Genomic DNA, 22,393 nt, shown 5'->3' with positions numbered 1-22,393 from the left:
AATAAGGAGAAACTCCTACACATTTGCTGTCTCACCTTCCACGATGGCAAAAACAATTAGCACAATATTTTGGTTGCCGTCTTGTGCAACTGCAACTAAAAGTGCACCTTTATATTTTCTATAAAGGTGTGTGCCATCAACCTGCACTAATGACTTGTAGTGTCTAAATACTGTAATACATGGATAGAAGCTCCAAAACACTCGATGGAAAACTTTGACACCATTCACCTCCTCACTCTCATGTCAAACAAGTAGAGTTTTTATTTGAACACGAGACCTTGGCATCTTAGCGCATATTGTTTTAATTTTAACTACACTAGTAGAGTTTGGTAAGAAACTACTCAATCACAAAAAACTTTTGAAATGGACTTTTGCTTTGCTAACCAAGCCTTGCGATAACTTACAACGCAGTTGAACCTGGATTGAACTTCTGCAATAATAGATTTTACCTTTATCGATGGGTCTACTTCAACCAATGGCTTGATAGCATCTGCAATCGTGTCTGAGTCCAACTTAGCATGATCCTGTGAAATCGTCCCACGATGCACGCGTGTTTGCCATTGAATCTCCTAATCTCCCAACAACCTTTCTTCTGGATCAAGCTAGATCGGATAAGCCAATCGCATCCTATACCATATCCCTTGCATTTTGCATAGAATGTCTACAGCTCTAACTCATACACTATGTAATCAACTCCTATAGAGATAGTGTAACTTTTGATTGAAGAGATCATCGACTCTCTAGAACCAAATTCCATTCTGATATTAAACTCACCATCTTCCACCGCAACATTGCCTTCACCTATTAAATGTGAACCACCGTTAGTCGGTCAAGGCTAAATAAAGAAATGGTAATGGTAACCTTAATTAATAAACATAACATACCCAAATTTGCATACTCAGGAAATTTTGGAGCATGTATGGCTACGAGATCTAGGGTTCGCATAAAAGACGAAACACCAAAGAGGTGCTGCTTGACAACTGCATCTACTTCATTTTGCACCTCTAGGTTACCTGCCTCGTCTTTGTCATCGACTTGGTAGTTGGCTTTGAATTTTATTTCACTGTCATTGTTATCTTCTTCCTAATCTATATCTCCGAGTTCATCCATATTCACCTCCTTGCCAATCGCGTCCAGCCCCAAATGTTGTTCAAACCCAATGTTCAACTCCATCATCGGCACATGAAATCGGGTTTGTTGATGAATATAGAACATCTTTTGTATTGCTCACTCTCTTTGAAATGTGACTTTGTATATTCTCACAAAGACCATTTCGCAATTATACAAAACTCATGGTGCATGGAATAGCAAATAAAAAAGAACATTCACAAATAAAAGTCATTCTCTTGTGTGTGTTTAGTAAGATCTCACCATTATAATACATTCACAAATTTATAATACTTCCATAGCCTCAATCTCACCTCATCCAATATTAATTGTCTCAAAAAAAAATTACAAGTACAAAAGAGAGATAAATAGTAATGATATTTATAGGAAAGACTCTCAGGTTAAAATATTTTATTTAATCAAAATGCAACCTGCATTTACAAAGCGCAACCTGTGTTTTGCAGGTTTTATAATAAAAAATATTAATATTACAAAACGCAGGTACGTTTTGTGAAGTTTGAAATGAAAAAAAATGAAAAGGGTAAAACTTGACCTGTGTTTTCTAGGTTGCATGTTAAAAAAAATATTAAAATGCTAATTGCAACATGCGTTTTGCAGGATTAAAATTAAAAAAAAAAGATGAAATTAAATCACATACTGTGTTTTGTAATGATATCATAATAACAGTGCAAATAATTTATATACATCTATTTTATTGTGTAATACCAATATTTTTTGGAGAGTGTTACCGTAAATATACAAATGATATAGATTTATGAATATTTTAATTTGTGGTTCTTTGGAGCACTACGTGAAAACTAATGTGGGGGTCTCTATTAACAAATTACTAAATTTTTTATATTAGACCGTGACTTCATAACTGTCATTAGTAGGGTGTAAGTTACCAAACCGGACCAAAATTTACCACAAAATCGAACCAAAATTTACAACAATCAAATGAAAAACTGAAAAAACCAATTTTTTTAATTAAACCGATCAGTTCGGTTCGGTTTTTGGTTAGCTCAGAGAAAACCGAACCGAATCAAGAAATAGGTTCAGAAATGCTTGTTTTTACAAGTTTTCCCTTTAACCTGATAACGAAACCTCCAAATCCCTAACTTAGCACTTAGCGCAGCCACAACCCCATAACACAATCCATCAGTAAACTCACTTCCATCTTTCTCCTCCATGCCTGAGACTCTGAGAGAATGAGAGCCAGAGAGAGCCAGAGAGCTGAGAGCGCCGTCGTCTAGTCACCGTAAAGGACATCGTCAATCTCCATCGCAGGCGTTGCAGAGAGCTGAGAGCACCATCGTTTATCCGTAGTCTTCACGCCATCGTCTAGCCGTCATCTATCTCCGTCTGAACCATTCTTCTCCGTTTCCGAGTAGTCCCTCTTCGTCGCCAAGCAAACCCTTAGTCCGATCCTTCTCCTGCAACTCACAATGTCATCTTCTGAGATTAGTAACTTGGTTTTTTCACAATTTGTTGTAAGTTATTAGATGTTCTTGTTGCTGGTCTGTTTGAATTTTGAAATATGTTACTGTTGCTGTTTGTATGACCAATATGATCCACACAATCACAACCATACGATACTGTATGTGTTTTAGATTTAAAGTTTTCAACTACCATTCTTATTTATCCCTATTTTCATTAAAAGCTCTGATAATGAGAAGAGGAATCAATGAAGTAACAACAATGAATTGAAGAAGCTTGCTACCAATATATATCATCGTTGACTATACTTGACTTCACTTGCCTCTTTGTATATATACTTCTCATCACAATTTTAATTATAAATCCACTTGATTTAATTTGTTGAATTTTTACTTCTTTATATTATATCAATTAAGATTCCAATTATGAATATTAACTTATATAACCAAAATAAAAAAATTTGGTGGTTACAGAGGTTTTTTTCCTACTTAGCCACTGCCCGGCCACTTGAATCCTAATTGCATTTTCTCTTTGATTAATTTTCAAGACTGGTTTTGTCTCCCTGATCTTTGGTTTTTTCACAATTTGTTACACATTATTAGATGTTCTTGTTGCTGGATTAATTTGTTGTTGTTTCATAAACTTATAGTATGCTTCACAATTTGTTGTTGTTGCATTAAATGCTGAAAATAATATTTTTGAACAAATTTGAACCAAAACGAACCGATTACACTCTTAGTCATTAGTCTTCTTGAAACATGGTCTATTTTTGAAACTAATAATTTTATTTATTTTACATTTAAATTAGTACTAATCAATTTTTTTTTATTAAAAGTGCTGATTTTTCATTTCACCCTGAAAAGGATGAAAAAATAAATGGAAGTAACTTTAGAAAAAAATAAAAAAATAATATTATTCTTATAGCAAATACTTTTGATATTTATGTTAAAATAAGATTATTATTAACTAATTATGTTTTAGCAAAATAAAAAGAGTTCATGGAATGATTATCACAAAATACTAATATCAAAATAATGTATATTATAGAAAATGCATACACATTAAAATTTAGAATGTTTTATATAAATAAAATAAATATTTATTTATCAAAATATATAATTTTCAAATACATCGATTATACATAATAAATGCACAAATTTTAGACAATGTGCATCTGAGATAAGTAAGATTTGAAATTGACCAAATTTCGATTTCACCTGTAATGTATAATTAGGACTATGAAGATACAGAGACATCAACTGACTGAACGAGATGTGACATGTAAGAACTGGATTTTTTACGAATAAAATAATTTAAATGTCCAAATTAAATTTCGAAAAGTTAGGATGAGAATTTGGGGATTTAAATATGATTTTTTAACTCAGTAGGTTTTTCAGAGTCAGAAAATGTATTTTCTGCAAAAAATCGTAAAAAACTACAAACCGGCAGTTGAACCGTTGAACCGATTCAAGTCTACCCGTTACTGTGTGAGAAAAAATGAAAACAGTTGAAAACCTTAGAAAAATATTAGAAGTAAAAAACCGGGCGTTAATTTTAAAGGTTTGGTCCAAAGTTGGGCCGAACGGGCTAAAATTGATAACGGGTTGGACGGGGCCCAAGTTGGGCCAAGTCCAACATATATAAGGGTTCATTATTGAACCCTCATCTCATAAACGCGCACACACACATCAGAACTTGAAAAGGGAGAAGAGGAAGAAGAAAATACTATTCACCCATCACTTTAACTTACGATATCTCGAGCTACGGTGCTCCGATTTGCGTTCCGTCAGCGGCTATGCGTTCCTTGTGAAGAGCTCTACAAAACCCATATAAAAAACTGGTAAGAAAAGCTCGAAATCTTCCCAGTTCTTCTCCTCAAAATTTTGGGTTTATTAGGGCTTTGGGTTAAATGAATTTTTATGATTTTGGATGTTTAGGTTTGTTCTGATCCTTGCTTAGCATTGGATTTTGGCTATCAAATCTGTTGGAAAAGGTAAGAGACATTAAACATTTGTCATATTATGTTTATATGGAACCCTAGGTTGATTTGTGATGGTTTATGCATATATAGTTTGATTATTGTGAGTTTGGGGCTTGTTGGTGTTTGTTGGAGTTGCATTGGTGGCTTGCTTTTGGTGGAGAACTCAACTTGTGCAATTTTGGAGTTTTGGTTCATATAGAAAATTGGCCAAGGTATGGTTTCTGTTTCTCTATGTAGTATATAATATTCATGGACACTTAGGCTAGTGACCCATAGGATAGGTTTGAATTAAAAGTGGTTGATGAGTGCTGAATGTTGTTGTACTTTGATTTATGATGAATTGATGGTTGTTGAGTTTGATTATGATGATTGATAATGACATGATGAGGATGAATGAGTTGTGAAGTTGACAGGTGAATTGTGTTGACATATATGACATTGATGTTGATGAATTGGTAATGTAGTTGGAAAATTGTTAATGAGGTTTGATGTATGTGATATATTGATGTTGAGGTTGTGGATGAGGAAAGGTGAAGGAAAATGTGGTAAGCTTGGTGTAATATGATATAGAGGGTTGATTTTGATGAAAAATGGAGTTTGGAATGGGTTGGTTTGGTTTTGGTTGTGTTTTACAAAGGAATTGTGAAAGTTGTGATTTTGGGTAAAAGTTAGTTTTTGGTGAACTTTGTCTGATATAACTTTTGCCTCGGTTTTCAAAATTGGTTGAAAACTATTTAGAATTAAAGCTTATGGAAAACCCTTTAATTTGATATAAAGTTTGCAAAATTTGGAATTTTGTAGAGGAAGTTATGGTCATTCAAAGTTGGTGTTAAAAATCTAAAATTTGGCAAAGTTGTAGAATTTTATGATTTGCTGATATGTGCGCACGCACAGCCTTGTGCGCACTCACAATCCTGTGAAAATCTTAATCTGTGCGGACACACAGACCTGTGCGCACGCACACAAAGGGAAAGGCTCCCTGCTCGCAGCGTTAGCACAGCTTGTGCGCGCACACACCAACGAAGAATTGCAACCTGTGCGTACGCACAGCCCTGTGTGCACACACACGTTGGGAAGGCCAGTCTGTTGGGGCGCTAGCACACCTTGTGCGAGCACACAGACCTTATAAAATTTGGTACCTGTGCGTACACTCACCCCTGTGCGTACGCACACTTTTAAAATCTTCCTGGGCGTGTGCGCGCTCACCTCTGTGCGTACGCACACGCCCTGTTTCACAAATTTAAACTTTGTTTTCAAATATTTCACCTTCTCAACAAGGTTGTAAGCTTTTATAACACTATTTTAGGGCTTTTGGGCTAAATTTTGAGTATGGGAATATGGGAAATAAGCTAAGGGTTTTAGTTGATGATTATTATGAAAAACTAGAAAACGGAGGTTTAGGTTTCTGGTGTACTAGGGCTGGGCTTGGTGGAGTAAGAAAGAGGAATGGAGAGGCTGGATTGACACTGGTTGAGATGAGTTGAGGACTCGGAATGAGATGATGGATCCATGGTATACTGAAAATATTTTCTGAAAACCACTGATATATCATTTGTATATTGAGATTTTGAGACGCTATGCGCCCAGCAGGGACGGCGGTTGGATCCCGCCTGTCGAGGTAGCGACGGTGGCGTAAGGGCAGTGGTTCGTCCTGCTTGCGTTGAGATGTGAGATCGGTGGCAATAGTATCCAACTCGCATCCCTTCGGATCTCTAGAGCGTACAGGCGCAAAATCCTGGATAGTGATCCGAGCACTGTATCTTGGGGGTTCCCAATGATGATTCTGAAGAGCGACATCTCCATGGAGATGTGTCGGGTTGGCAGTTGAACCGACAATGTGATATCATAGCCAATAGGGCAAGCATTCATCATGAGCATTTTCTATCTGTTGGTATGCTTTGCCGACCTGTAATTGTATGCCTAATTGAATAACATGTCTATTTGCTTACTTGAGCTACTTGCCTTATATGCTTATACTTGTGTTTTACTTGCATTGCTATTAATTGTGTATTCTATTGGGATTGAGGAGGTTCAGAAGGAAGTGGCGATGGGATCACATGGAGGATAGGTTGGTGAAGGCTGTGGGACAGCGGTGTTTGGTTAGAATAGAAATCCTTTAAGATAGAGTACCCTGTTTATCTATGATAAGATTGGTGTAAATTATGCTTTATGGTCTTAGAATGCTTTATGTTGGATTCTTGTGATGGATATGGAGTCTAGGATTGCCTTCGGCGTCTCGGGGTCTTATATCCTACATCACTGGGCACTGTTACCATACTGAGAACCTCCGGTTCTCATACCATATTTCTGTTGTATTTTCAGATGCATGTCGGAACCCACCTCGGTGAGTTGCTTTGGATGGTGACACCAGCGGAGGATCTGTTACTCTTGAAGTTTTTTTGATTTATTTTATTTATATATATCTCACTCTTGTATTTTTGGATTTGCCTAAAGGCTTGTATTTGAGAGAACAAAATTTGTATAAGCTGTTTTTACTGTCTGACTCCTTCTTGGTCTGTATATAGCTAGTCGGCTTAAACTCCGTGAGCCGTGGCTAGTTTCTTATGATATTATATACTTATCCATTGTTATCTTGTATCTGATTCTTGTGCCTTAAGCTAGTAGCTTCGCGAGTACGTTTTGCGCTTTTAAAATCCTGTCTTTGAGCTATATTCTTCATCACGCTTCTAGATTATAATAATTCTTTCTATATATTATATGTACGAGCCTTAGAACTGTCATAATCTCTGATTAACCTTTGCTTTAGGGAGCGAGGTAAGGCTTAGGCTAATTAGGGTGTTACATTTAGTGGTATCAGAGCGGTTCGTCCTCGTAAGCCTGAGGGATGGACCGATTGTGCTTCATTGCATACTCTGTGTGTCTTTTCCTTGATACTATTAGGTTATATACTTGATATTGAATAGCATGCTTGTTTGTGAGTGCCTGTTTGGAATAATTGAAACACTAGGCTTTTGATATTGAGACTGATCACCTCGATATCGATTGTTTGGTGTAGACAGGAAACCCAATGGCCACTCACGGACGAGGTCGAGCACGTTCACGAGAGAGTAGGAATTAGCAACCGGCTGATAACCATGCCGAGTTCATAGCGGCGATGGCAAATCTGGTGAACACCATGGAAGCGAATGCTGCTGCGACTCTGCAAGCTGTGCAGAGGTTAGCCCAACCGGCCGGTAGCAGAAATGAAAATGGAGAAGGTGCTGGAGACAGCTTAGATGGTGTTCTGAGAACTCTAGCTGCTTTCCAGAAAACTGACCCGCCGGTTTTCAATGGTTCAACACACCATACTAAAGCAAACAACTGGTTCCAAGCTGTGGAGCGTGCATTGCTAACTCAACATGTATCGTATGACCAGTTCGTGGAGCATGCGGCTTATCAACTAGTGGGAGAAGTCAGCAATGGTGGCAAGGAGAGTGCCGACTACTACACCAACAGAACATGAACATTACTTGGGCGTTATTCGAGGAAGCCTTCTACAAGAAGTATTTTCTTGAGTCAATAAAGGAGGCCAGAGAGTTGGAGTTCTTACAGCTGAAGCAAGTGTCCATGACTATAGCTGAATACACCAGTAAATTTGAGGAATTCTGTAGGTTCTCAAAGATAAGTTAGGGTACTCCTGAGTCTTATGAGGGATGGAAATGCGTCAAATACGAAGTAAGGCTGAGGGAAGATATCCGGCGTGTTGTGGCTCCATTGGAGATTAGGAGGCTCTCTGAATTGGTGGACAAGGTGAGGATTGTTAAAGAACATGCAAAGACAGTAGTCTCGTCAAGAGACACCCATGGAGGAAACAGTAGTAGGGAACGCAATGATTACCTTGGACCAAGGGGACAGAACTTCAAGAAAGATGGACATACTCCTCAGCATCTGCAAGGTCAAGAGAACTCTAGAAGGGACAACAAAGCCCAGTTTCATCAAGTGAAAGGAAATGGTCGATGCTATACTTGTGGGAAGCCTGGACATATATCTAAGTATTGTCGCCACAGGAGGAACCGAGATGAGGGTCAGAATCAACAGTCAGGCCGTGTGTGTACCTTGGATACACGTGATGCGACGGGGTCGGATCCTCCGACGAGAGGTAAGTGTATGCTTGAGTATTAAATTGCTTGGATATAAGGGTAGCCTAGTTCTATCTCTGCAAGGTCGCCGTTAGGATTACAAGGGATTAGATTTGTGTTGGGAGTAAACCATGGGGAAAAGAATGATTCTCGTGGCAGTAGCCGAGGATTTCAGACTTGTGATGATGAACGATCAGAGTGGACGTGCCAGAATGGTTACCAGGCATGACTAGAAGTCTTGTCGGTACCCTGTATGGATGATGGTGTGGTTTAGCACTAGTGGCAATGGAAGTATTAACTAATGCCTTTGCGGTTTTTAAACTATGATTTTTGCGGTTTTAAGGTTTAGAATGATTTTCAAATCTGGTTTGGAACTTTGGTTAAATAATTTGGTTTTGAAACTAGGACTGGAACTTTTGATCAAATGATACAATTTAAAAAGGAAAAGTGAGTCCTAAGATTTTGTTAACTTGTGACTTTGGTTGTAATTTTTTTTAACTTAACAAAAGGGATTCAAATTGAAAGGTTCTGATTCAAGGATTCTAATGAATATAGGAAAATTCGTACTTCAAAATGATTGATTTACAAATAAAAAGTTTTTAACCCTTTTGATAAGGTTTTAACAATGGACTTATTTAGATTGAACTTGTTTTAAAGGTTTTGAAAAATATTACAAAATCGGTATTTGGTTTAAGAAAAAATCTCGGAGTCTTAACAACGATAATCAGAGTGACGCAGCAGAAGGCGAGAGAGTTTTCAGACTTTGAAGCAGAAGTTAACTTCAGCACCTGTTTTAATCTTGCCAGAACCGCATAGACCATTCGAAATGTACTATGATGCTTCTCTGAAGGATTTGGGTTGCGTGTTGATGCAACACCGGAACGTGGTAGTAGACGCATTGAGTCGAAGGTCCTTGACAATTGCTTGGATGAGGATCAAGGAGGAGGAGTTAGTGGATAAGTTTGTGGATCTTAAGTTGGATATTGGTGAAGTCACCAGAAGAGCTTGTTTGAATCAGTTGCAGATTTCAAATACATTTAAGACGGAGATTCAAAAGGCTCAACAAGATGAACAGAAGCTTCAGCAATTGTTCCAACTAGTTGGTGAGCAGAGGCTTGGAGAATACACCAAGGATGATGAAGGGTTGTGGAGATATAAGGGGAGAATTTGCATACCGGATGTCGGGGGTTTGAGGCAAGACTTATTGTCAGAGTCTCACATCAGTGGGTTTTCTATTCATCCAGGAAGCACGAAGATGTATTAAGACTTGAAGAAGATATTCTAATGGTCTGGGATGAAAGGTGATGTAGCTTCAACGGTATCCAAGTGTTTGACGTGTCAGAAGGTAAAGGTAGAGCATCAAAAACCGTCGGGGATGCTACAGTCTCTTGAAATTCATCAATGGAAGTGGGAAGGAATTGCGATGGACCTTGTGACCGGTTTACCTAGGACTAGGTCGGGATTTGATGCGGTTTGGATGATCGTGGATCACTTAACCAAATCCGCTCATTTTCTGCCTATTCGAGTAAACTGTTCTATGGAGGTATTAGAGAGGTTGTATATAAAGGAAATAGTAAGGTTGCATGGTGTGCCGTCGAGCATAGTGTCGGATCGTGATCCCCGATTCACTTCAAGATTTTGGGGAGCTTTCCAAAGAGCTTTCGGTACGAATCTGTGTTTCAGTACCGCATATCATCCGCAAACAGATGGACAGTCGGAAGGGACTATTCAGACGTTGGAGGATAAGCTCAGAGCGTGTGTATTGAATAAACCCGGAAGTTGGGACCGACACATGCCATTGGTGGATGTTTGCGTACACCAATAGCTTTCATGCGAGCATAGGGATGGCTCCGTATGAAGCCTTGTATGGACGGAAGTGCCAATCTCCACTTTGTTGGTATGAACCTGGTGAAGCATGTGTTTTGGGCCCAGATTTGATAGCAGAGACTATTGAGAATATTAAGAAGATTCGTGCAAGAATCCTGACTGCTTAGAGTTGACAGAAGAGTTATGCAGATCAGAGAAGGAAACCGTTAGAGTTTGAAGTGGGAGAATATGTATTTCCGTGGGTAACACCGATGACTAGGATTGGAAGAACGATTAAGACCAAGAAGTTGAATCCGAGGTATATAGGGCCGTTTGAGATTCTAAGGCAATTCGGGCCGGTGGCGTATCAAGTAGCCTTGTCACCTCACCTATCTAACCTACATGATGTATTCCACGTGTCACAACTCCGTAAGTACACGTCGGATGCGACTCATGTGTTAGAGCCTGAGTCGGTCGAGTTGAGAGAGAACTTGACATTCCAAGTGACATTAGTGAGAATCGACGACACCAATGTAAAGAAGCTGTGAGGGAAGGAAGTTTCATTGGTTAAGGTTGTTTGGAAAAGAGCTGGAGTCGAAGAACACACTTGGGAATTGGAGAACGAGATGCTTTGGCAACTTGTTGGGTTGGTAACATTGAAAGTAGGATGCTTCGTGGAGAATATGTAATATATATCTATTACATCGCGTGAATCGGATTTTCGAGGGCGAAAATCTTTTTAAGGAGGGGAGAATGTAAGAACCGGATTTTTCACGAATAAAATCATTTAAATGCCCAAATTAAATTTCGGAAAGTTAGGATGATAATTTGGGATTTAAATATGATTTTTGGACTCAGTAGGTATTTCAGAGTCAGAAAATGTATTTTCTACGAAAAACTATGAAAACCGCAAATCGGCAGTTGAACCGGTTGAACCGGTTCAAGTCTGCCCGGTACTGTGCGAGAAAAAGTGAAAACAGTCGACAACTGATTGCAAGGATTTATATCGGTTCGAAATTCCACAAAATAATTCCGTTGTTAGTATAGTCCAAACCAATAGACAATCCTCAAATTAAATTAAATTTCGGTTTTGTCACAAATACAAACCCCAATAAGAATTAACCGAAGTATTGAGACTCCAGGTCGTCTCACAAGGAATTGCAATGAAATGGTCAATTATTGGCTATGAAAGGGCAAAGGGGTTTTGTTTATAAAAGGGAAAGAAAAGTAAATGGCACGAAAAGTAAATCAAACAAGCAATTAAAGAGGACAAGTAATAAAGAGAAACAATTATTAAAGAGAGACATTCATGGCAAGGATTGAGATCATAAGCTTTCCATCCTAGTCACTAATAATAATAATTAACAAGAATTTATCTTATTACGTCATCCCCGATGATGGAAGAAGATATAGGTTATCTTCCATGAGAGAAAGTCTAACAAGACTAGCTAATCTCAATCCAAATGTCCTAATCAACTCACTAATTGGATTAGCAAGAGATTAGAGTCAATGGAAATCATATTAACTAACAACTCTATATCACCAACATAGGTTGGGTTTTCATGACTCAAGATTGCCTAATTACTCTTTTCAAGCCAATAATGCTCAAAATCTACTCTAACATCCAACCAAGCATTTTGTCAAACACTTGGAAGGCATAAAAGGAAAGCATAATAAATGACAAGAAATAGTAAAATCTACCAACTACAAATTGCAAGGAGACATGATCAACAACTCAAATTCACAATAAAAGACATCAAACATCAATTACATTAATAGAAAATCCAAATCCAACAAGTGTTCATCAATCCTAAACAAAGAGGCATAAAAAGTAAAATTAACAAGAGGGAACAAGAAGATTACATCACTAGAGTATGAAAATGTAGAAGAAACAAGATGAAAGTAAGGAATTAAACATGGATCTATGATGCAATTAATCCTAGGAACCCTAATTCTAGAGAGAAAATGGGGCTTCTCTCTCTAGAAACTAAGCTACATGATGCAAAAAATTCAAACAATTACTCTCCCTTGCCCAAGTTTGAATTATGCATGAAATAGCATTAGAAATGAGTTGGATTGGGCCCAGAATGTTCTACAAATTGCTGGCCACGAGTTGCTTTTAGTAAATCACGTGCACCAATCAGTGCGCACGCGTACAGTGCGCGTGCACATCCCTAGACATCAGGCAAATATGGCAAATTTTATATCATTGAAGCCCCGGATGTTAGCTTTCTACCGCAACTGAAACCGCCTCATTTGGACCTTTGTAGCTCAAGTTATGGTCGATTGAGTGCGAAGAGGTCAGGCTTGACAGCTTTGCAGTTCCTTCATTTCTTTATGAGTTCTCCCACTTTGCATGCTTTTCTCCTCACTTCTTCCATCTAATACTTGCTTTATGAACCTGAAATCACTCAACAAACACATCAAGGCATTGAATGGAATTAAAGTGAATTAAAATCACCAATTTAAGGGCCTAAAAAGCATGTTTTTACACTTAAGCACAATTCAAGGGAGAATTACAAAACCATGCTATTTCATTGAATAAATGTGGGAAAAGGTGATAAAATCCCCCAAATTAAGCACAAGATAAACCACAAAATTTGGGTTTATCAACAACCTTAGAAAAATATTAGAAGTCGAAAACCGGGCGTTAATTTTAAAGGTTTGGCCCAAAGTTGGGTCGAACGGGCTAAAAACGCTAACGGGTTGGATCGGGCCCAAGTTGGGGCCAAGTCTAACATATATAAGGGTTCATTAATGAATCCTCATCTCAGAAACACACACACACATCAAAACTTGAAAGGGGAGAAGAGGAAGAAGAAAACACTATTCACCCATCACTTTAACTTGCGATATCTCGAGCTACGGTGCTCCGATTTGCGTGCCATCAGCAGCTATGTGATGCACCACTATTTCGTGGTACATTTTGTACTTAATTGAGTGGATTTTATCCACTAAACTCACACTTATTCATATAATTCGCATGTTTTACATTTTCCTTCCTAACTTTGTGCTATGATTGAAAATATGCTTTCTTGGCTTTAAATTTGCTATGTTTAATCCCTTCTTATTACCATTCGATGTCGTGATATGTGTGTTAAGTGTTTTTAAGGTTTATAGGGCAGGAATAGCTTAGAGGATGGAAAAGGAAGCGTGCAAAGTGGAAGGAATACAAGAAACTGAAGGAATTGCTAAGTTGTCCAGACTGACCTCTTCGTACTAATTCGACCATAACTTGAGCTACAGAGGTCCAAATGAGGTGGTTTTAGTTGCGTTGGAAAGCTAACATACGGGGCTTCGAAATGATATATAATTTTCATAGTTTCCCTGAAGATAGGTAACACGCACGTATGCATTACGCGCACACGTGCATCTGCGAAAATTCAGCGTATCAGAATTCGCCCCCAGCGATTTTTGGGCTATTTTTGACCCAGTTCTCAGCCCAGAAAACAAAGATTAGAGGCTACAGAGTGGAGGAATGAGGGGACACTTCTCATTATTCCCAATTTAGGTTTTAGATGTAGTTTTCTAGATAGAGAGGCTCTCTCCTCTCTAGGTTTTAGGATTTAGGATTTCTTCATTCAATTTCTTCTCAAATCCAGGTTCAATGTTCCTTTAATTTAGTTTTCTTATACTTTTATTTATTCTATTACTTTAGTTTATCTTCTTCTCTTGTTAATTTATTAATATAAAGAGTATTTTTCTATTTCATTTCTTTATTTGCTTGATTATCTCAATTCAATTCCAATTATTATGCCTTCTTTCTACCCCTTGTATGTGTATGTGAAATTGGCATCCATGTCAATGGAGTAGACTTCCAACTTGGCTTTGGAGTTGATTAATATTTAGTAGGAGACCCTTGAGTTGGAATACTCAAGAGTTAATTGGTAATTAGAAGTTGTTGGCTGGCTCTCTAGTTGATAACGCTAATCCTTCCCAAGGGAGAGGATTAGGACTTGTGAATAGAAGTTGGCTTAATTACTTGACTTTCCTTTATTCGGTAAGGGTTAACTAAGTAGAAACAACAACCTATTACTATTAATCTTAGAAAATCCAACAAGAATAGAACTTCCGATTAATCTTCTCCTAGTCAAGGCTTTTTATTGTTGTTATTTTATTTTCTCTGCAATTTACTTTCCCTGTTTCCTATTAAAAAAACCCAAAAAGATACTTTTCCACAACTAATAATAACTACACCTCCCTGAAATTCCTTGAGAGACGACCCGAGGTTTGAATACTTCGGTTTATTTTTATTGGGTTTGCTTTAGTGACAACCAAATTTTTGTATGAAAGGATTCTTTGTTGGTTTAGAAACTATACTAGCAACGAGAATTTATTGTGAATTCTTTACTAGCAAAAATCCGTTCATCACTATGCGTTCCTTGTGAATAGCTCTACAAAATCCATATAAGAAACTGGTAAGAAAAGCTCGAAATCTTCCCAATTCTTCTCCTCAAAATTTTCGGTTTATTAGGGCTTTGGGTTAAATGAGTTTTTATGATTTTGGATGTTTAGGTTTGATCTAATCCTTGCTTAGCATTGAATTTTGGCTATCAAAGCTGTTGGAAAAGGTAAGAGACATTAAACCTTTGTGATATTATGTTTATATGGAACCCTAGATTGATTTGTGATGGTTTATGCATATATAGTTTGATTATTGTGAGTTTGGAGCTTGTTGGTGTTTGTTGGAGTTGATTGGTGGCTTGCTTGTGGTGGAGAACTCAACTTGTGCCATTTTGGAGTTTTGGTTCATATAGGGAATCGGCCAAGGTATGGTTTCGGTTTTCTCTATGTAGTATATAATATTCATGGACACTTAGGCTAGTGACCCATAGGATAGGTTTGAATTAAAAGTGATTGATGAGTGTTGAATGTTGTTGTACTTTGATTTATGATGAATTGATAGTTGTTGAGTTTGATTATGATGATTGATAATGACATGATGAGGATGAATGAGTTGTGAAGTTGAGAGGTGAATTGTGTTGATATATATGACATTGATGTTGATGAATTGGTAATGTAGTTGGAAAATTGTTAATAAGGTTTGATGTATGTGATATATTGATGTTGAGGTTGTGGATGAAGAAAGGTGAAGGAAAATGTGGTAAGTTTGGTGTATTATGATATAGAGGGTTAATTTTGATGAAAAATAGAGTTTGGAATGAGTTGGTTTGGTTTTGGTTGTGTTTTACAAAGGAATTGTGAAAGTTGTGATTTTGGGTAAAAGTTAGTTTTTAGTGAAATTTGTCAGATCATAACTTTGCCTTGGCTTTCAAAATTGGTTGAAAATTGTTTAGAATTAAAGCTTATTGAAAACCCTTTAATTTGATATAAAGTTTGCAAAATTTGGAATTTTGTAGAGGAAGTAATGATCATTCAAAGTTGGTGTTAAAAATCTAAAATTTGACGAAGTTGTAAAATTTTATGATTCGCTGATATGTGCGCACGCACAACCCTGCGAAAATCTTAATCTGTGCGGACGCACAGATCTGTGCGCATGCACACGAAGGAAAAGGCTCCCTGCTCGCAGCGTTAGCACAACTTGTGCGTGCAGACACCAACGAAGAATTACAACCTGTGCGTACGCAAAACCCTATGCGCACGCACACGTTTGGAAGGCTAGTCTGTTGGGGGCGCTAGCACATCTTGTGTGAGCACACAGAGCTTATAAATTTTGGTACCTGTGTGTACGCTCACCCCTGTGCGTACGCACACTTTTAAAATCTTCCTGGGCGTGTGCGCTCACCTCTGTGCGTACGCATACGCCTTGTTTCACAAATTTAAACTTTGTTTTCAAATATTTCACCTTCTCAACAAGGTTGTAAGCTTTTATAACACCATTTTAGGGCTTTTGGGCTAAATTTTGAGTATGGGAATATGGGAAATAAGCTAAGGGTTTTAGTTGATGATTATTATGAAAAACTAGAAAACGGAGGTTTAGGTTTCTGGTGTACTAGGGCTGGGTTTGGTGGAGTGAGAAAGAGGAATGGAGATGCTAGATTGACAGTGGTTGAGATGAGTTGAGGACTCGGAATGAGATGATGGATCCATGGCATACTGAAAATATTTTCTGAAAACCACTGATATATCATTTGTATATTGAGATTATGAGACGCTATGCGCCCGGCAGGGACGGCGGTTGGATCCCGCCTGTCGAGGTAGCGGCGGTGGCGTAAGGGCGGTGGTTCATCCCGCTTGCGTTGAGATGTGAGGTCAGTGGCAATAGTATCCCGCTCGCATCCCTTCGGATCTCTAGAGCATACAGGCGCAAAATCCTAGATAGTGATCCGAGCACTATATCTCGGGGGTTCCCAATGATGATTCCAAAGGACGACATCTCCATGGAGATGTGTTGGGTTGGCAGTTGAACCAACAATGTGATATCACAGTCAATAGGGCAGGCATTCATTATGAGCATTTTCTATCTGTTGGTATGCTTTTCCGACCTGTAATTGTATGCCTAATTGAATAACATGCCTATTTGCTTACTTGAACTATTTGCCTTATATGCTTATACTTGTGTTTTACTTGCATTGCTATTAATTGTGTATTCTACTGGGATTGAGGAGGTTCGGAAGGCGGTGGTGATGGGATCGCATGGAGGATAGGTTGGTGAAGGCTGTGGGACAGCGGTGTTTGGTTAGAATAGAAATCCTTTAAGATAGAGTACCCTGTTTATCTATGATAAGATTGATGTAAATTATGCTTTATGGTCTTAGAATGCTTTAAGTTGGATTCTTGTGATGGATATGGAGTCTAGGATTGCCTTTGGCGTCCCATGGTCTTATATCCTACATCATTGGGCACTGTTACCATACTGAGAACCTCCGGTTCTCATACCATATTTCTGTTGTGTTTTTCAGATGCAGGTCGCAACCCACCTCGGTGAGTTGCTTTGGATGGTGACATCAACGGAGGATCTGTTACTCTTGAAGTTTTTTTATTTATTTTATTTATATATCTCTCACTCTTGTATTTTTGGATTTGCCTAGAGGCTTGTATTTGAGAGAACAAAATTTGTATAAGCTGTTTTTACTGTCTGACTTCTTCTTGGTCTGCATATAGCTAGCCGGATTAAATTCCGTGAGCCGTGGCTAGTTTCTTATGATATTATATACTTATCCATTCTTATCTTGTATCTGATTCTTGTACCTTAAGCTAGTAGCTTCGCGAGTACGTTTTGCGCTTTTGAAATCCTATCTTTGAGCTATACTCTTCATCAAGCTTCTAGACTATAATAATTCTTTCTATATATTATACGTACGAGCCTTAGAACTGTCGTAATCTCTAATTAACCTTTGATTTACGGCATGAGGTAAGGCTTAGGCTAATTAGAGTGTTACATTTAGTGGTATCAGAGCGGTTCGTCCTCGTGAGCCTGAGGGATGGACTGATTGTGCTTCATTGCATACTCTGTGTGTCTTTTCCTTGATGCTATTAGGTTATCTACTTGATATTGCATAGCATGCTTGTTTGTGAGTGCCTGTTTGGGATAATTGAAACACTAGGCTTTTGATATTGAGACTGATCACCTCGATATCAATTATTTGGTGTAGACAGAAAACCCAATGGCCACTCACGGACGAGGTCAAGCACATTCACGAGAGAGACACGGAGGAGAAGGAAGCGTGCAATGGAGAAGAGGAGGAAGGCTTTGTCCTCACTGTTTTTGTTCACCATCGTCGCTCGTGTAGTCGGCGAGCGGAGCTGTCATCGTCGTCGTCGCGATTGCAGATTTGGGGCTTCGAAGAGAGAGGAGTTTGCGAGAGAGAGAAACGTGAAGGAGGAGGAACCATCGACTGTTACCGTCGCCATCGCCGCCGTTGAGGCTCGCCATCACCGTTCGGGTGAACCTGAACCAAGCCATCGTCCTTTCTGCCAGAGCTGTTGGTGCCGCTGGAGCTGAACCGTTTCTGTCACTATTCCAGTCCAACTTTTTTTTCCTGATTCTGCTCTAGCATTCAAATCCTATTCTGCTACCATTTAATCTACCTTGTCTTTGTTTTAATTCGATTTTAGTCCTGCTTTGTTTTGGATTCCCAAAACTATCGCCAGCTCCACCTTGTCGGTGCCTTCGGTCCAAATTCTGCGATCATTCGTTCTATTCTACTTCAATCCTCCTCACCTTGAATTTGCCACTCCGAGTTCAGTATCTTCAGTCCCTTGGGACTAAGGCTTGGTTTGGTAAAGCTTTTCGAAGAGGTGCTTGTGCTTTTTAAAAGCTCAAGCTCCTCATTTTGTGTTTGGTAAATAAAAAAGATCATGTGCTTGTGCTTGCAGCTTTTAAAAGATCGGGGTACTTTTGAAAGCACCTAAGATAGAGCTTTTCAAAGTTGGCTTGTGCTTTTCAAAATTTAAAAGTCTAATATAACCTCATATGTTAACTAACTTTCAAATTTAATGCTTGCATTTATGTCTATTATAGTATTTTTAAATTTTAAAAGCTATTTTACCAAATGCAATTGTTGTTGCTTGTGATTATTAAAAGCAATTTTTAATTTGATTTACCAAACATAAATGCTAAAACTTTTAAAAAGCCATCTTTTAAAAGTTAGCTTTTATAAGCTACTTTTGAAAAGTAAAAGCTTTACCAAACTAAGCCTAAGTTGTGAGTAAGCTTTACGTTTATACTTATTTTGCTTTGCGTTTATAATTATTTTAATATACGGTACTTTGAACTTATGGTTATACTTACAAAAATTATTATCAAAATTACTATCAAAGGATTTTAATTTGGCTTGAATAATCGATTTATTAAAACTAAATATTTATTCTTTTTAATCTCATTTTAATATGCACATAAGATTATATGTTTTATGAGAGTATGTATGTTTGATGAAGTTTTATATTATTTTCAAACATTTGATTTTACTCGAATATATACTTTTTGAAGCATTGAAGTATTTGTTGGTCCTCACTTATTTTGAAATTGTGAAAAATATTTGAAATGCCTTAAGATTGAGAAAAATTTGGATGAGAAAATATTATTTGATTTGATTTGATACCTCATATATTTGAAAGACTGGAGAATTTGTTATATTTGAAATTTTATGTTTTTAATTGGTTTGGGAGGCTCGTATTAGAAAACCGTAGTTAACGGCAGTTATGACATTAACTTAGATGCATCTAACTTAGACCTCAACTAGCAGGGGCGTCGCTAGCCTAACATGTAGGCCACACGTTTGGATTTGTTATTCTGTTAAGACACACAAGAGGAAAGGGCTACCCATAGAGATGGAGCCATCTAAGTGTGAACTTTTGATTTGATTTCTGTATGAGAACTTTCTTATTGATTCATTTATTCATATAAATTATTATTTTCTAACTAAAATGATTTTTATAATAATATTTATATGGTCTTATGTGAATTATAGATATATTGTTTTGTCATTAGGTTGCAAAACTTACTTTGTTTTTTTTTAAAATATTTTTCAGAAATAAATACTTGATTATGTGAGTCTTTCTATTCAAGAGTAATGATATGCAATGGATACCTATTCTTTGTGAAGTTCTTAGACGTTGTCTGCTCCATATGTCACTGGCAGGATCCATCCATATTTATTTATTTTATCTTTTGTTTAAAAATATGTAATTATTCATTCTAAAAACTGTAAATTTATTAAAAACGGTAAATTTATTAAAATTATTTGTAACCTTCTTATTTATCTTATATTTGAATCTGTTAGGCTTGCTAGGATACTATTTTTCTGAACGCCATTCTTGACTCATTTTGAGCTGTGACAATAAAAAATATTTTTTTTCTAAAATAAGCTCAAAAAATATAACACCAATCCCAAAAATTCAGTACCTCGATAATGTGTCACATCCCGTTCAATCAATTGATATCTCCATATCTTATATAGTCTAAATTACACATTACAAGTGCAATCGAAATCTGTTCAATTCCAAATCTTACTTATCTCAGATGTGAGTTAAGCCTCAAAGTGGTCCCTGAAGTTGCACTTGAGCCTCATAGTAGTCCCTGAACTTAAAAGTTACTCATATTCATCCTTGAAGTTACACTCCGGGACTCAGACTCATCTTTCCAGCACATTCCGTCCATCTGGCGCTACCGGAAAGCTGAGTTGGCCTCCTTCATGACACGTTGGCAAAGAAACGGCTAGCTGACGTGGCAGAGAAACTTTTCTGATTCAATTTGGTCCCTCAATTCAAGTTAAAAACCCTAATCCTCAATTTTGAAGAACCATCTCCACAATACTCACACTTTTCTCTTCTCTTCGGTTTTCTTCTCTTGTCTTCTCCAACTTCAAAGCCAGACGGTTATGGCCAGCGTGAGCAACGCAACTGGGAGCTCGAATAACCCACGATGGACACCCCCATTCTTAATAGGTGCCTCTCGAAATAACCAAGCAGCATCCATCTGTTTCATAATCTGGAACTTTATTTTGTCTCTGTAAGAGATCAGGATCATTTGATTGAGAGCATTCATTAATAAATAGAATGACATTCAATAAACTCTCTTTTGCTATCCCAAGCATGTCATAAGCTTGTGCTATTCTCCAAAGACTTTTGGCATGATGGTTGAGAGGTTTATGAAGGCATAGTGTACGGGTAGCATCATTGATGGCAGCCAAAGGTTGTTGTAGTAAAAGATGGCATTGAACTCGATTACTATATAGAACAACTCTCTCCTTCTTGAATCTCATTGGACACAATGACAATGCTTCTGAGTATTTTAATGCAGCTCCAGAAATATTTCCAGATGAGAACAGAGAATTTCCTTCAAGCTTGACCACCAGAGCTGCAGCCTGCTTAATATGTAGATCTTCCTTGGGCATATTATTTTTCCATTTTAACCTTTGCTTTGAATTTAATAGGTTCTTAATTTGTTCACTAGTGCGACCACTAATTGAGCTTCTTCCTGACCCCTGTGACTGGATGTAGTCCTGAAGAACACTAACAATGGAATCACCAAGCTTTTTGTGGTCGCTAAGAGTTGTAATTTCGGCAAGGTCAACTAATGCAGGAACCACTTTATCAATCACCTACATAATACACGGGAAACTTTTAAGTCCAACATGGAAATCTACTTCTAATACCCAAATTATATAAACAGATAACTGGTACTTGAATAAATAAAAGCATTGTGGTAGTGATAGATTTTAGTCTGAAGGTGGACCATGGGTCAACTGTAGTATAATGATTATTAAAACCCGGAGTTTCATAAATATTACAAGACACAGATGTTTTTACTTGGTGTGTTTAATCCAAAAACAACACAAGGAGAGCAGTATAAGGAAGCATGGGCAGCAATGTATCTTAAGGATACTAATCTAAACGTGAAAGATTTATTTAGGGAAATCTGTGATGACAACAGAATGAAAAGATGGTTACTAAAACCTATGTGACAAAACTTATATGATGCACCTACTGTATACACAGATCATATCATAGTGGAGGCATGCTGTGTACTTCACTTGCTGGAAAAAATCAGAGAGCTCAGTTGATTCAGAGCAAGAGCTCAAGATTATCATTGACAAGCTTGTGAGGGTGCACCAGGATCTGCTTATCTTGGACAACCAAATTCCTTTCCAATCACTCAAGCTCTTGTGTCAAGATGAAGCCAGGCTTGAAAAATGCCTCTGCAACTTCCTTCAAGTTCATGGTTTTCATTTTGAGACGGCACCTAAACTTCTAAAAAAGAAAAGAGAGAATGAAGAGGTGAAGGTAGCAGTGGATGGAAATGATGATGAGAAAGAGAAAGAGGACCCTGTCCATCTTCTAGATTATGCGGAGGGCCCTCTTGATGAGAGACCAACACATATTCTACACAGATATTAACAACAACAAGATCAAGAGGAGATCCTTGCACCTTAGAAAGTATAGGATTGGGACCATCCGGGAACTCAATGCAGCCTGGATTCGTGTGAGAAAAAATTTCCACAATTCGGTGTACCCCAGCTTCAAAGATGGGATGCTGCAGCTTCCTGAACTCATTGTGGATTGCTCGCGCTGGCCATAA

At 37.8% G+C, this 22,393-nt stretch overlaps 1 protein-coding gene and 1 pseudogene across 1 annotated transcript; one reads left to right on the top strand and one right to left on the bottom strand.

Moving 5' to 3' along the window:
- Positions 1 to 20,753: 20,753 nt before the first annotated feature.
- Positions 20,754 to 21,209, bottom strand: LOC148579543 (uncharacterized). The gene has a single exon (XM_088490563.1). The coding sequence runs from the start codon at positions 21,207 to 21,209 to the stop codon at positions 20,754 to 20,756; it is 456 nt and encodes a 151-aa protein (XP_088346689.1).
- Positions 21,210 to 21,333: 124 nt separating this feature from the next.
- Positions 21,334 to 22,393, top strand: LOC148579542 (uncharacterized; annotated as a pseudogene).

Source organism: Arachis ipaensis, chromosome B10, assembly GCF_059453495.1.
Source record: "Arachis ipaensis isolate K30076 ecotype BB chromosome B10, ASM5945349v1, whole genome shotgun sequence".
In the NCBI taxonomy this organism is placed as follows: Eukaryota; Viridiplantae; Streptophyta; class Magnoliopsida; order Fabales; family Fabaceae; genus Arachis; species Arachis ipaensis.
Note: the sequence above shows the minus strand (reverse complement) of the source record. Positions and strands in the feature narration are given on the sequence as shown.

What these genes read in the sequence shown, in the direction of transcription:
- LOC148579543 (XM_088490563.1), bottom strand. Translation starts at nt 21,209, where the DNA reads ATGCCCAAGGAAGATCTACATATTAAGCAGGCTGCAGCTCTGGTGGTC.